This window comes from Kogia breviceps, chromosome 4, assembly GCF_026419965.1.
Source record: "Kogia breviceps isolate mKogBre1 chromosome 4, mKogBre1 haplotype 1, whole genome shotgun sequence".
In the NCBI taxonomy this organism is placed as follows: Eukaryota; Metazoa; Chordata; class Mammalia; order Artiodactyla; family Physeteridae; genus Kogia; species Kogia breviceps.
This window is the reverse complement of record NC_081313.1, coordinates 104795208-104811778: the sequence shown is the minus strand read 5'-3', so window position 1 is coordinate 104811778 and position 16571 is coordinate 104795208. Positions and strand designations below refer to the sequence as shown.

At 43.6% G+C, this 16571-nt stretch overlaps 1 protein-coding gene across 2 annotated transcripts in view; it reads right to left on the bottom strand.

The window, feature by feature from the left end:
• The window catches only part of LMNB1 (lamin B1), a 116031-nt gene extending 101353 nt beyond the window's left edge, over nt 1–14678 (bottom strand). Inside the window, exons 1-2 of one of the 2 annotated variants that reach the window (XM_059061582.2) lie at nt 14434–14678; nt 13827–14330 (exon numbers count right to left, since the gene is read on the bottom strand). In XM_059061582.2, the coding sequence (XP_058917565.1) occupies nt 13827–14185 (359 nt within the window). In that variant the 5' untranslated portion in view covers nt 14186–14330; nt 14434–14678. The remainder of the gene's footprint in view (nt 1–13826; nt 14331–14433) is intronic. The other variant, XM_067031509.1, reaches the window with a different exon arrangement.
• Nucleotides 14679–16571: the final 1893 nt, after the last annotated feature.

Genomic DNA, 16571 nt, shown 5'->3' with positions numbered 1-16571 from the left:
TATCGATGCTTATGAAATGCAACTAGACTAGAAAAGAGCACAGACTCCACATGATACTTCTTTAATAAGATAAAACTGGGACTTCCCTGGTGGTCCCGTGGTTAAGAATCCACCTTCCAAAGCAAGGGACACAGGTTTGATTCCTGATCGGGGAGCTAAGATCCCACATGCTGCAGGGCACCTAAGGCCACACTCCACAACTACTAAGCCCACATGCTCTGGAGCCTGTGTGCCACAACTAGAGAGCCCGCATGCTACAACTAGAGAGCCCATGTGCTGCAACTACTGAGAGCTCACATGCCACAGCTAGAGAGGCGCCTGCACGCCACAATAAAAAACCCCATGTGCCACAACAAAGATCCCGCCTGCCACAACTAAGACCCAATGCAGCCAAATAAATAAATAAATATTTCCTTTTAAATAAGATAAAACTAATAGAAAGCCTCCTGATTCTGAATGACTTGATGTTTTAACAACTGGTATCACCTTTCTTTTTTTTTTTTTTTTTTTTTTTTTTTTTTTTTTTTTTGCTTACGCGGGCCTCTCACTGTTGTGGCCTCTCGGTTCACGGGCCCAGCCGCTCCACAGCACGTGGGATCCTCCAGACCGGGGCACGAACCCGCGTCCCCTGCATCGGCAGGCGGACTCTCAATCGCTGCGCCACCAGGGAAGCCCTCACCTTTCTTTATAGTTAGACAAAACTAAGTAAGTAGGAAAAATGCTATTTTCACAGGCAATCAAAAGGTGGTATAGGGAAGGGAAACTAAGGATAGTACACTGTTGAATTCTGCTGGGGATTATGTCCATAGAGTATAGGTATTTTTGCTATAACACAATATATGTGTTCCTGAAAACTCTTACATTCTGCACATATTAAAATTAACAAAGAATGGGAAAAATAAGGTTGGAACAAACAACTAAAAACCTATGCAACCTTGTAACCAGAGCATCAGCAGTAACATAATTAGTACCCCAGGGACTTCCTTGGTGGTGCCGTGGTTAAGAATCCACATGCCAGTGCAGGGGACACGTGTTTGAGCCCTGGTCCAGGAAGATCCCACATGTCGTGGAACAACTGAGCCCGTGTGCCACAAATATTGAGCCTACGCTCTAGAGCTCACGAGCCAGAACTACTGAGGCTGCATGCCACAACTACTGAAGTCCGAGCACCCAGAGCCCATGCTCCGCAACAAGAGAAGCCACCAGTGAGAAGCCCATGCACCACAGTGAAGAGGAGCCCCCACTCACCGTAACTAGAGAAAGCCCTCGTGCAGCAACAAAGCCCCAATGCAGCCAAAAACAAATTTAAAAAATAAAAATAAAAATAAATAAATTTTTAAAAATAATGATGATAATTAGTACTCCAGGAGATGACTTGGTCAATGCAAGCAGTCCGTTTAGTGTGTCTAGAGCTGCCTCAAGAGATGCTCAGAGATGCACAACACCATCAGAGTGGCCACGCTGGCTTGCAAGAACTGAGACATTAGAGATAGAAATAGACTCTGAACACAACCCCAGCTACAAGAACAAAGGTGGTGCACACCTCTCTGGGGGAGGGAATCCTGGGTGCAGGCACTCCTTTAACTTTCTTAAAATAGAGTTGAAATCAGAGCTTTCTTTCCCTCTGAACTCTACTCTTGATATTCTGACTCTCCTTTACTAGTAAAAGTCATATATAAGTCAATACAACCTCTAATTACAATATCATTTCTCTATTTACCAGTCACATATGAGCGAATTGGTGCTACAGACTCATTTGCAGCAGAACACAGTGAAATAATACTTGATATACCAAAACTGATCTAAATTAATCACAGCTAAAATGTAACGTATGACTATTGGGAGGATAAGAGGAAGAAAAATTTGTTATGAAGAACAAAATGAAAAACTCAATTCCTCATCTTCCATGGCACAAAGTCAATAATGCCATTTAGACAGCGAGATAAATATCAAAGGAGCAGTTAAAATAGTCGAAGGTAATTTTCTTATAACAAGTCTTGGAGATCTCTGAATCCTTAAATTATGCACACACATACACATTTGTTGGATAGTCACAGGTTTTGTTTTGTTTTTTTTTTCAAAGCTCACATTTACAAAACCAGATAGGGAAGATTTCCCTAAGAAATGAATTAGAGATCTGAGGTTTAAGGAGGAGTTAACCCAATGATGAGAGAAGTCCAGACAAAGTAAACTGCATATGCAAAGACCCTATTAAGAGAGAGCATGGTAAACAGGACTGAATAAAAAATTTCATGGTTAGAGAGAAGAGAGCAAGACCAAGTATGGTGTGAGTTGAAGCCACAGTCATTCAGGAGCCAGCTCATGAAGAGAAGAACTTTTAGGTATGTCCAAGTTTGTCTAGGGTAATTTCCATTGATGTCAGTGTCCCAGCATAAGTATCAATAGCGCCCTCTCTCACACCAAGAAGGAAGAAACCCTGTTTGAATGCTAAATTATACGGTCACCCTAGTATTAGGTAATACTGAGGATTTTACTCTTCATCCTAGAAGCTACTATTCCTGGAAGCCACTTAAAGTGTTTTAAGCAAAGGCAGTGAAGCAATCATTTTTCTAGTGCAGAATGTTAGAGGGATAAGTGTTCTGGTACCCTATCCAATGTTTTGTTATATAAACATTGAGTAAGAATCTACTTTAAATCGACCTTTAAGAATGTCTTCTTCCTTTCATATCAAACACTCTATGACCTAAACTCATGACCTTTATTCCCATTTCTTCCTTAATTATGGTCAGTGGCTGACCCTACTGCTCTTCTCTAGCATTAGATGCTCCTCACAGTCAACAATAAGTTCCCAGGAACCAAAGTGAATGGATACTTTCTAGGCCTTATCACACCAAAACTGTACTACCATTCCTTTGTAAATCTCCTTGCCTTTCAGGACAAGGCCTCTACTAATGTTTTCCATTTAGAAGCCAACCCTACTTATCTCTCAACACTCAGATTTCACTGCCTCCCCAATTCCTCTGGGATGTCTCTCAAAACTTTACAAAGCTCTTACTCTGCCTTATGTGGTATGTAGCCCCTTTCTCCACAGCAAGATGTGGATACTGCTATCACAGCACTTATTACACTGTACTAGTATATTGCAGTTACAGTATCCCAATACTGTAGTGCTTTTTATGTCTTCCTCACTACATCGTAAGCACCTTGTTAACAAGCACTAAGTGTCCCATCTCCCTGTTACCAGCATCTGACTCAAGGCCTGGCATGTAGTACTTGTAATAGGGAAGAACCTGACTCCATATTGGATCTGTTTCTTCTACTTTAACCTTTGTATTCTATTGCTTTTGCTATAAGTTAATCATTAAAGGGATGTTGTCTACAGCTTAAAGTACATACATAATGAGCCATCTCCAGGAACCCTGTCTCCCAGTTAAGGTAAAATACCTTGGTTTAGTTCACTAGGAATACCCTAACCAGGCCCACCTGGGAATGGATGGCAGGAAAGCAGAAATTAACACATCCCCTCCTGTTCTGGCCTGAACCAGGAAATATTAGCAACAAGGTATAACCTTTTATACTTTACCCCTCACCTCCCCATCTCTGTTCTGAAAGAAACTAGCACCCAAACCCAGGCAAGATGGTTCTTTGGGACACCAGTCCACCATCTTCTTGGTGTGCTAGCCTTCCAAATAAAGTCACTATTCTTTGCCCCAACAACTCGTTTCTCGATTTACTGGCCTTCTGTGTGGGGAGCAGTACAAGCCTGCACTTCATAACACTACCTGTTCCACAAATGTGTGAATAAAAAATGAAAACAATATTTCTGCCATTGAGTATTCAAGACTTCAGAGATTTTAGTTTATTTTAAAGTTATTATTAAGGCATGGAGTAAAGTAGGAAAGTTTTTCAACAAGGAAGAAAAGACAAAAGAGGTCTCTTTCAGTAATTCATTTTTACCCTTTCCTTATTAGCAAATGAAGCCCTCAGTATTTCAAACAGCTGCCTCAGTTACTGCACCCTCCTGACAAATCCAAGATTATCTCAAATACCACTGTGAAAAAAATCACATCTAGTACCATTTCCAAAAGTAGCACCCAAACCTGAAAGTCAACTGTCTTATGTAAGACTTCAAGTCCGAGGACAGATTACAGTGCTCCATGAGCCTGCTTCAGGTCAGTATTAAATGGCATTATCCATGTAAAAACCCTGTAACAACGCTAGAAGACAGAGCTAGGATCTATTCTAGCTCTGCCATTTATCTGCTAAGTTATCCCAGGCAAAATACTTAACCTCTCTGAGCCTCAAGTTTCCTCACCCATCAAACAGGGTTATCATAACACTTAAAAGACAGTGTCTGTAAAACATCTAGCATAGTACCTGGCAAACACAATAAGCAGAAGATAAATGTTAGCTCTTTTTGTCCGGCATCTTGCACCAGTATTCTAATCTCTCTAGGTCTCAATTTCTGAACCTACACAGTGGGCTGGATAGATCAGATGATCCAAGTCCCCTCCTAGCTGTAAAAGTGCTATAATCCTATGATCAATAAACACAAATGCAATAAAGGCAAAAAATTAAATTTAAAAAGGACCAAGTAAACATATTAGCTAGGGAAAGTCTCACTTATCATCTAGGTCTACAGCAAAGATATCAGCAGAAACCTAAGATTATGACCCAAATGTGGATCTTTTTACTCCTTTATGTTTGCAACATGAGCATAACAATAAAAATGATTGAGAACTAAAAAGAACCTGTAGAAATTAAAAATAAATTCCCCCAAATGGACACCCATATGCTGTTACTGGCATCAAAAATTGGCAAAGTTGTAATTACTTTATCCAATGGTTAACATTTCACCAGTAAATCAGTTTAACATTTAACCATTTTTATCAATATGTTAACCAGGAGAAAAAATTTGATATTGTCAGAAAGCCGGAAGAGGATAATCATGGCCCCCTATGGCCTCTGAGAAATTAGGCAGTCACTGCAAAGCCAACATCTCTGGTCACGGTAAACTAATCCTACCCATTAAAGGCTGTTGACGTTATCTCTAAAATGATGATATAGCACATTTACTGACATGTAAAGAAGTTCACAAAGCAGTGTAGCATGAAAGAAGGTTACACATGAATATTTATCATGAACCCATTTTCGTTAATAATATGGATATAAAAAGAAAAACTTCAGAGCTCTTATTTATGGAACTAAGGGTGACTTTTATTTTCTTCTTGGTGTTTATCTGTATTTTCTAATTTTCTATAATGAATATATAATTTTTGTGTAACAAAAAAATTAGTTTTTTAAAATTTCCCAAATATAACAGCCAAAACACAATCCCTTTTATCAGAGATATACTGGGGGAAAAAAAAAAGAAGTTAAAAACTCTGATTAGGAAACTTCCCTGGATCCCAGAAATAATTGGGAACTTCAGTTAGACAGGGTCTCGTCACCCAATTAACACTTAAGGCTCATTCTCACTGTTTGTGCATGAAACAGACCTACAGTAATGATATAAAAATCTAAAGATCTCTAAGTCAGAAATACCTGAGGTGACGTCATATGGACAAATGAAAAGAACAAGCATAATGGAGTATATGGAGAAAAAAATACATTCAGCAGCATATTTTTACAGTGCTCTATCTTTCATTCTGTGTGTTTACTTCTTTGAGCCTGGGTACACCAAAAGATTACCTAGTCTAACCTCCTAGTTTAAATAAACAACTCCAAAAGATATGCTCTACCAAACATCCTTTGAAAGCATGGGAAGGAAGCATCATGATGGTTTCATTACTTAGGACCTGTCTCCTAGACTTTAACACCAATTCCAGGTGTCTAACCTTCCTGTTCTTCCCTTGAAAATTAAAGTAATATTTACCATGAAGTTTTATACCTCTCACATTAAGGCAAGGGTGTTTCTGGCAACTTGCTTCTACCAGGGCAAAATAAGGACATAAACAAAAGACCAAGTGATACATGGGATCAAGATTTTTGTTTTTCAATTAATTATCCTACCTACAAAGGAAAGTCCCTAGAGCAGATTAGCATTTATTACTTTAGGTTTGAAAACTGAAAAATATGAATGTTACAACAACCCTGCAGATACTGTTTAGCCCTGCACCTAAATTTCATTCTGTGACCAAAATATGTAGAAAGTCAACACAGTAAACATATACAATAAGTCCAAATATACAGTAAATCCCCAGCACCCCATTTTCCCCAAAGAAAGAAAAAAGAAAGAAAAAAAATAGTTTACCTGATTTACTTTCACTTCCACATACTTCCTAATTTTTTCAAATAGCCAATTCTGATAAAAATCCATCCATTATTAAGAGACAAGTAAATGACAGGCTAGAAAAAGATCTGGGTTTCTTAATTTTTCCTGAGATTCAGAAAACTACTAGTTATGCCTTATCCCAATTACACAGATGAGGCATGAAAGCTCAAAGAATTAAAGTATTAATACCTGCCCCCAAGTCACAAAATGTAGGAAGGTGCAACTTCATGTAGTGCTCTTGCTTAACACTACTGTATCTCAGGCTACCGTGACTGACAAGTGTCCCAATTATACATGCAAGTAGCGCGTGAACATCTGTACACATTTTTTAATGAAAACACACAAATCCAAATTTCCGAACAGAAGTTTCCTTACTAACGTACTGACAAAGCAAAATCAGAGGAATGTCATTTTCCCAAAGGAATATACTATGTAGGCTTGATCCCCTCAACCTCAAACCTATCCTATTCAAAACTTGCTTGGGGACGGGGGTAGGAAGCCTACAAATCTTCAGGTGCATATATACTGTGAAAAAAATACAAGCAACATTACACTTTATTCTATTTTGAGAAAAACTTTTCTTTTCATAAAATTATATTTAAAAAGAAGCACCATCTGTTTTGAAAAGATATGAAATTCTGCTTTAAATAACAAATTTTTTGTCCAGTATCTCAAAGACTAATTTGAAAACACTGGCTTTGAGGCCCAATACCTATAATACACTAAACTATGTTTCTTGGGACATCCTTTTTATTTTTTTTTAAGATTTAGTTTTATATTTTTGGCTGCACTGCGTCTTTGTTGCTGCGCGCAGGCTTTCTCTAGTGGCGAGTGGAGGCTACTCTTTGTTGCAGTACACGGGCTTCTCATTACAGTGCAGTGGCTTCTCTTGTTGTGGAGCATGGGCTCCAGGCACACAGGCTTCAGTAGTTGCAGCATGTGGGTTCAGTAGTTGTGGAGCACAGGCTTAGCCACTCCATGGCATATAGGATCCTCCCAGACCAGCGATCAAACCTGTGTCCCCTGCATTGGCAGGTGGATTCTTTATCCACTATGCCACCAGGGAAGTACCGGGACATCCTTTTAAAAAATATTTTTTTAATGAAGGGACAGTAAATTGACTTGCTCAGCATCTCAAACAACCCTACAGCATCCATGATATTAGTTACATTCCAGTGAGCCCCCATCTCCAGTTTCCTAATTAATTCATAATGCTCAAAATAGAGAAAATGACTTTAGAGTTAAGTTAATTCTGCATCCTTTCAAGCTTGAGTATCTACTGTGAACCAATCAATCAATCAATCAAATTTATTTGTGTTTGAGGAATAAAGCACAACTTCTAGAACCTGATGAGTCAAGCGAAGTTACTAAGAAGTAGTCAATTAAAAAACATGAATCATTACTCTCTTATATGTAATCCCAGAGCTCTAAAACTTAAATTTTCATTAATTCATTTGGTGACAAAACTTGACCTGAATGGACATGAGGCTATTTTTAGTTGTCTTTCTCCATTTACTATGACTATTAATCTTTCCCTGCAGAAATACTGTTTCACAGAGTGCTACCCCAGACTCCACTGGGGTGTCATATACAGTATACGCATCATACTACCTTCTTAAAGTTGGAATTGCTTTTAATTCCAAACACTTGTGGCTATAAGGGTTTTATATAAAAGACTATGGACCTGTACCACTGAAGAAAAAAAAAAATGTATGCATCCACAAAATTAGTTACTGAACAACTGTTCAATATAACTTTCTCTTACATTTAGTTTTCCTGCAGAATTAGTTAATACTGAAATTCTCAATTAAGTCAATTTTTCTTTGCTTTTTTGTTTAAAGTGTTGACTGATGGTATTCATCATCATTCTTGGCAAGTATTCCCCAAAAAAGCTTCCAATGAAATATAATTAGGCTTGGAATGAACTGGAGTAGCTATATCTTAGATCTGAGATCAGTTTCCCTGTAAGAGACCACCTGCACAGAAGCCGTTGTAAAATTCTTTCTAGCAGGACAAGTGTCCAAGAATTCTTCTGTCTTTGAGGTATGTTGTATGCTAAAGAACCAAAAAGGGACTAAGTAACTTTGGAATCTATAATTCTCTCAAGACTTACTTTCTTTTTTTTTTTTTTAAATGAAAGCTTGCTTGTTTATTTATTTATTTATGGCTGTGTTGGGTCTTCGTTTCTGTGCGAGGGCTTTCTCTAGTTGCGGCGAGCAGGAGCCACTCTGCATCCCAGTGCGCGGGCCTCTCACTGTCACGGCCTCTCTTGTTGCGGAGCACAAGCTCCAGATGCGCAGGCTCAGTAGTTGTGGCTCAAGGGCCTAGTTGCTCCGCGGCATGTGGGATCTTCCCAGACCAGGGCTCCAACCCGTGTCGCCTGCATTGTCAGGCAGATTCTCAACCACTGCGCCACCAGGGAAGCCCCAAGACTTGCTTTCTTAATCTAAATCCACCTAAATAATAGACTAATTACAAAGACTCTAACTCCAAATAAGTTACAGAAAATTATTCTTAAACGAAAGAGCTCAATGGACCCAAAACAGATAATAAAACATTTCTTCCTTTTCTACAAATTATACTTCAATTATTGTTCAAAATTAAAATGTTTCCAAGATTTCCAAGGATTACTATGCACAGGCACTGACCTTCCCACTAGACCCTAATAAAAAAGCAGTAGGGGGCTTCCCTGGTGGCGCAGTGGTTGAGAATCCGCCTGCCGATGCAGGAGACACGGGTTCGTGCCCTGGTCCGGGAAGATCCCACATGCCACGGAGCAACTAAGCCCGTGAGCCATGGCCGCTGAGCCTGTGCGTCCGGAGCCTGTGCGTCCGGAGCCTGTGCTCCGCAACGGGAGAGGCCACAACAGTGAGAGGACCGCATACCGCAAAAAAAAAAAAAAAAAAAAAAAGCAGTAGGGACTTCCCTAGTGGCGCAGTGGTTAAGAATCCGCCTGCCAACACAGGGGACACGGGTTCGATCCCTGGTCTGAGAAGATCCCACAAGCCACAGAGCAACTAAGCCCGTGCTCCACAACTACTGAGCCTGCTCTCTAGAGCCCGCGAGCCACAAATACTGAGCCTACATGGCTCAACTACTGAAGCCTGTGCGCCTAGAGCCCGTGCTCCGCAACAAGAGCAGCCACAACAAATGAGAAGCCCACGCACCGCAATCAAGAGTAGCCCCTGCTCGCCGCAACTAGAGAAAGCCCACACGCAGGAACAGAGACCCAACACAGCCAAAAATAAACAAATAAATAATAAGGAAAAAAAGCAGTAAACAGGGCTTCCCTGGTGGCGCAGTGGTTGAGAGTCCGCCTGCCGATGCAGGGGACACGGGTTCGTGCCCCGGTCCAGGAGGATCCCACATGCCGCAGAGCGGCTAGGCCTGTGAGCCATGGCCACTGGGCCTGCGCGTCCGGAGCCTGTGCTCCGCAACGGGAGAGGCCACAACAGTGAGAGGCCCGCGTACAGCAAAAAAAAAAGTTAGGAAAAATAAGCAGTAAACAACGAATAAACAAACCCATAGCAAGAAAGTGAACAGAAAAATGATCATTAGCAAACATTTCAACAAATTTCTAGTAGATAAAATGTAGAGGACGTCCCTGGTGGCACAGTGGTTAAGAATCTGCTTGCCAATGCAGGGGACATGGGTTTGAGCCCCGGGGTCTGGGAAGATCCCACATGCCACGTAGCAACTAAGCCTGTACGCCACAACTACTGAAGCCCGCACGCCTAGGGCCCATGCTCCGCAACAAGAGAAGCCACTGCAATGAGAAGCCTACGCACTGCAACTAAGAGTAGCCCCCATTCGCTGCAACTAGAGAAAGCCCGTATGCAACAACGAAGACCCAACACAGCCAAAGATAAATAAATAAATAAATTTTTAAAAAATAAAATAACATAGTGGCTAAAAACAAAATGTAGATAAAAGTACCTATCACAGAACATGCACACAGGGGCTACAGGAGAAAGTGAGGCAGACTTAAAATGAGGGATTAACTCATGAAACAGCTTTGTACCTCACCGTCCTGGGCATGCCTTAACATAACTGCAGGCTTTCCAAGAAGTTGGCCAATAATACACCCCATTCCTACATAAAGAGATCCTAATTTGCTCTTACACTCAGAAAAGTGGGAAGGAGCTACCTAAATAACCCGGTAGTAACATTCAAGCATTAACTAGTTCTTCGTTTGAAAATGTAGACAACCAAGGATTAGCAATTGACAAAAATGAGTAGGAAGATAAAAAGCAAACCAAACAAAAAGAACAAGTGACCAGGGAGGGAAAAGAGATAAGGAGAATTTAAAAAGAAAACCCTAAATATTACCCTTAGACAGATTAAAGAAAATAATGCATCCTTAAAAATAAACACAAGCTGAAAAAAAGAGAAATACCTGTACAAAAAGATTTCTTGGAATTAAAAGTATGACTTGTACCTTTAAAATGTCACTATGGAGCTGGAAAAGAGCAAAATAATTTCCCAGAATGAAAAAAAGAATTATAAGAAAACAAGAAACCCAAGAGTTCAACATTCCAACAAGAGAGAACAAAGAAAATGGAGCACAGAAAACGTATGGAATAAAGTAAATTTCCCAGAGCTAAACAAAGACCAAGACTTTAAATGGAAAGGACTTGCTTATAACAACTACGATGAATAAGAGAATATCCATACCTAGACCTATCACCATGCAATCCCAGAAAACCAGGAGAAAAGAAAATTCCAAAGCTTCCCAAGAGGCAAAGCAATTACCAAAAGAAAGTAACCGTGACTGACATTAGGTAGACATGAACAACAACTGGCTACTAGAAGACAACGGGGCAATATGATATTTTCCAAGCTGTGAGGAAAAATGTTGAACCAGTATTCTATACCTAGCCCAACTATTAATCAAGCGTGAGACAAAAATCAAAATTATTTTCAGATACATGAGACTTGGAAGGTCTACTTCCTGCCATCTTTTCTGAATAAGTAACTTAAGGATGTTCTCCAATAAAATGAAGGAAGAAACCAAGGAACCGAAAATATGTGATACAGGAGGAAACTGGGTCTAAATCAGGTAAATTCCTAGGACGTCAACTGCACATCATGTCTTAAGAGCAGAGAGTTTAAGGGAAGAAAGTAGATTCATATAATAGATATTATGATTAGATATCTTTTAAAAGTTTGAAGATATGCTAAAGGCAAATTTTTCTTTAATCAGCAAGAAAAATGGAAGGCTATTTAGGAACAAAATTGTACAAAGAAAGCTAGGATTGAAATATGAAAGAAAAATGTGGTATGTTTTGAGGAATTGATGGCACATCAGAAAATAAAATATATCTAATCCTAATAATAGATATATATGTTCAGGCTCTCTCTCTATAGTTATACATAGATATATCTATCTATAAAATTCCAGTACACTACCTGACATCTCAAAGAAAATTGTTTTCAATTTTCAAGCCCTCAGACAGGCCTTCCTTAACTACACCATCCCTTCACCCTGCTCTATTTTTATTCCCCTAGTATCTGTTATCCTAACATTGTATCACATACACTGATTTTATTGATTCTAACACATATATTCTTCACTTTTTAATCTTGATGAAACCAGCATGCATTTTACAATCCATGCAGAGCATTTTACAACTACAGTCAGCCAGGTGGCAGTCTTGTTACTGTGTGAAAAACCTTCAGTGGATACCCTCTGAAAAGATTATAAAAGCACCAGCATCAAAATGTTTCAGATTAGATGCAATACAGTTTTTATTCGCTTGCTGGGTATCTCCCCTATCAGCAACATAATGGCAGTAACTTATTTTTTTCAAATCTATGTATCCTCCACATAAAACAGTGACTGGCAGGTAACAGATACTTAATCTGTGTCACACTTTAACATCTCTGAAAACAGGGTGAGTCCAACAAGATGTATCCTACATAGTTGGCCCTGAAGTTTTTCTTAGTGGTACACGTGCTAATGGTGAATCATATAAGCAATGGCATCCAAGATATGAAGAAATTCAGTAATGAAAAATGTAGAGAAAGATGGAGACAGTAGTGAGTGAATTGACCCATTTCAAAAGACGACTCCAAAGATTAGAAAATCCAGGAAACTGAAACATAAGCTTATTATTATTTTTATTTTGTGGAACTAAATACTCAAAGAAATAAAAACAAAAAGGGCTAAATGTGATTATCTCCTGGAAGGAGACGAGACATCGTTTTTCACTATAAGCCCGTCTATACCTTTTTTTTTTTTAACCAAGTGCACATATTCTTTATGAATCGTTTTTCAAGTATTTAACAAGATGGGGAAGCTGAGATTCACATACTGAAAATCACAGAGACCGAGACAGGAACATTTACACGGAGACAGAAAGACATTCAGGGGAACACAAAATCAAAGTCAGAATCAGGTTATCTCCAGAGATTTCAACTGGCAAGAGGGGATGAAGACCACCGGAATTCTGGAGGCAAACCGAGCAATATTCTAAAGCGTGACATCAACACTAGCTGCCTACTGAGGATAACTATGCCATTTTGCTCATCAGAAAGGCAAGGTAGGATCGGCAAAGGCTGGCTAGTTTATCCGTGTCCCGGGACTGAAAAATTCAGACGCTCTTACGTGAAAAAATTACAAGCTCTCCCTCGCCACAACTCTCCACATGTACACAACACCCTTTCACCTGCCCTGGCCTGTCAACACAATGACAGATACGGGGACTGAGCTGGTCTCCCCTACACCAGAAAAAGCAAGGGACTCTGTCTTGGCGGTACAAAAGCTAAGGGAGAGGACTACTGCGGGAGGGCAAGCGGTTCGTCGATCCGAGAACGGTGGCCAAGACGTGAAAAAACCCAGCTTGTGGAGTCCCGTGCAGAGAAACACCCAAAGACCGGGGCCTGTCTCCGCAGAAAGAAAGGACACAGAAAGAAAAGGACACCTTTCCCCAGAGAAAACTAACCAGCTTGAAAACCCAACTTGCCCAGAGCCAACAGCAGCGCGCAGTTCAGACTCCGCCCCTCCCTCTTCGCCCAAGGCAGGCGCAGAAACATCGCAAAATGTCACAGGGCCAAGACTGAGCGCGCCAAAGCGGGACCCACCCCCGGGAGACCGGGACGCCGGAGGCAGGTCCCTCCCCTTCCTCTTTCCGCCCGCGCAGAGCTCATTCATTCTCTAAGCGGGCAGCCGGTTCTCCCCGGCCGGCCATTCCTGCACCGCAAACCCGCCAGACGCTTTGTCTCGGGCCTGGCCGGAAACCGGGGCGCGCATTTGAGCGCGCTCCCAGACGCCACCTCCCCGCACCTGGCGCCCGCCCCATCTCCGCGGGTTTAAAGCCTTCTGGATCCCGGGGTCCGAGGCCCGAAGCCGGTCGCCTGTCGCTGGCGGCCCACGGCGCGCACTTCGCCGAGTCCCACTGGGTATCCAGGATCGGGAAATCTGCATCCCGGTCCCACCATCACTACAGCTTGTGAGCCCCGCGCGACCCCCGCCCCCGCTGAAAAACACTAGATTCTTTCTCCTTCATGGAGACCGAGACCCTGCCCCTTCCGAAGGACGTGAGCACCCTGGCCCTCGCCCTCCCGCCCGACCTGCGCCCCCGGTACTCACTTGAGGAGCAGCTGGTCGTGCTCGGCCTTGAACTTGCCCAGCTCGATCTGCAGCTTGGCGCGCTCGCGGGCCGTGTCGTCGAGCGCGCGTCGCGCGTCGGCCAGCTCGGTCTCGTAGAGTGCCTTGAGGCCGGTGAGCTCGCGGCCGCGCACCTCCTCACGCTCCGTCACCTGCAGCTGCAGCGCGCTGTTCTCCGTCTCCAGGCTGCGCACCTTGTCGATGTACACGGCCAGCCGGTCGTTGAGCTCGCGCAGCTCCTCCTTCTCTTGCAGCCGCGACAGCCGCGTGGGGCTCAGTGGCGTGGCGGGGCCGCCGGCGCGGCTGCCTGTCCGCGGCGGCACGGGGGTCGCTGTCGCCATGGCGATCGGCGAGGAGAGCTGAGTGCGGAGGCCGCGGGCAGCGCCGGAACACGGAGGGGGCGGCAGGCGGAGAAGCGTGAGGGAAGGCACCAACCGACGATCCGCGCTCGCGGAGAGGCCGACGTCGGGGAGAAGGACGAAGCACCTGGGATGGCGGGAGAGGGGTTACAGCACAAAGGGCAAAGGGGGAGGACTACCAATCAATTAAACGTAAAACGCCCTTTGTAAGAAAACATGCACATACTCACACGCGCACACACGCTCGGGAAATACGGGGTGAGGGTGGCCGGGAGAGCCGAGCAGAGTCCGCGCGCCGCCGCCGCCGCCGCCGCCGAGTCTCCCGCCCGCAGCACTTTGTTTCCTCTCAGGCGGCGCTGAGCCGCGGGCGGGGGGAAGAGGGCGGAGGGGCGGGCTGGCTGCGAGCCGCTGGGGGCGGAGGTGGCGCGGGCCGCGGCGCCGCGCTCCGCAAGATGGCCGGCGCGCTCCGGTGTCTCCACGTGACAGTCGCTGGCCAATGGGAGGCCGGCAACTCGGGGGCCGGGCCTGTAAATTCAAAATCTGGCCCTCTGGCAACCGTCGGCTCGGCGCGCCTGGCTGGGCGTGGCGGGGGGGGAAGGACTGAGTGCTGTAGGGAGGGGACCCGGGGACTGCTCGCGCGGCGGCTTTGGGACCCGCGCCGGCTGGGCCTTCCCACCAGCCCGCGGGGATCGCTTGTCGGGTCGGGTCGGCGGATGGCGGGAAGGGGCCCAGAGGCTTCCGGGGCGGGTCCGCGCCGCCGCCCACACCCGGCGGTTCAGGGAAATTCAAATGTAAACGTCTCTAACTGACACACGCAAAACTCGTAGAGCCTGGGACAACCGCGGGCGTTGTAACCTTATCCCCGCCCCGCGGTGAGGGTTCGGAAAACGGCCTGGAGGCCCGGCCGCTGTGGAGTTACGTAATGAGCTCTGGTGTCCGAGGTTCAAGACCAACTGCGTGCGGGTTCCAAGTGCAAGCCTTTATTTTTCTCTCAGGTGGGAAACGGTGTAGCAAAACACCTCCTCTCATCAAACTGGCGCACGCGTGTCTTGAAGCGGATGGATAAAGCCCACCGAAAAGCCAGTGCTGATGGGCGGTCCCCGATCCGTTTATTTTTTAACAATTTAGGGCTTTATAAAATCAAAACCACCTCACAAGTGATATGATTAACATGTTACTAAGTAAATAGCACAAGCTTCATGGTCGTGCTTCACTAAAATCCCATGTATCAGAATTTAAACTTGTGAAAACTTAAGTAGAAATGCTTTTTGCTTTGAAAAGGGATTCCCCTGAAATGTAATTGTCCACAGGTCTAATAGAATGTCCATCAATCCCTTTGAAAAGTTTTAAACTTTTAGACTTAACATTTATTGAAGTTTACTATGTGCCGTGCCCTGGGCTTTTCGTGGATTATCCATCCACACATTCTGTGGTGTGGGAACCAGATTCTTTCCATTTGAAAATGTATCCACGTAATAGATGTATTTCCTTACAGCCGCCCGGCAGGCGACAGGACTGCCTTTGAACCCAGGAGGTTTCAGTCGCCTCCAGACCCTCGCCCTCAACTATAACCTGGAAGGCCAACTCATAACCCTTTAGGGACGACGCATCGGTAGAGTAATTACAGGTTAGTTACCTTAATAATGGCAGAAATGAAGACTAGAATGTTCTTTAAATATTAATCATGCACATAAGAATTAGTGAAGGGCACCGGTTGAATATCATCCTCCTTGAATTTCCGGGCACTCTATGAGTGATGATGCTCTTTTTTTTTTTTTTGTACGCGGGCCTCTCACTGCTGTGGCCTCTCCCGTTGCAGAGCACAGGCTCCGGAGGCGCAGGCCCAGCGGCCATGGCTCACGGGCCCAGCCGTTCCGCGGCATGTGGGATCCTCCCGGACCGGGTCACGAACCCGTGTTCCCTGCATCGGCAGGCGGACTCCCAACCACTGCGCCACCAGGGAAGCCTGATGATACTCTTATAACGGTTCTATTTCCTGCCCTGTTTGTTATCTAAAATACCTCCTTCCTTAACGTCCTTGACAATTTAAAAGTTGAAAAGGTTCTTTTTTGAAGTTGGTGTTAGAAGTTTATAAGTATTCAAGTAGTTTTAATAACTTAAAAGGACCTTGTAAATCTAAATTACTTATAAAGAAATGAGGCCTGAAGAAGGTAAGTGCTGTGTCCAAGGTGGTAGAATCCGGATTGCAATGTAATTCCAGTCTTCTTGAGGCCCTTTCCACTACACTGACAGCTTGGCTTTCACTCCATACCCTCCTTTTACCTCAGATGTTAAAAAAAAATATTTGGAAATATTTGAAAATTATTTTCTCTCCATTTTTGAAGACTGTATGTGAAGTGATTTCAGG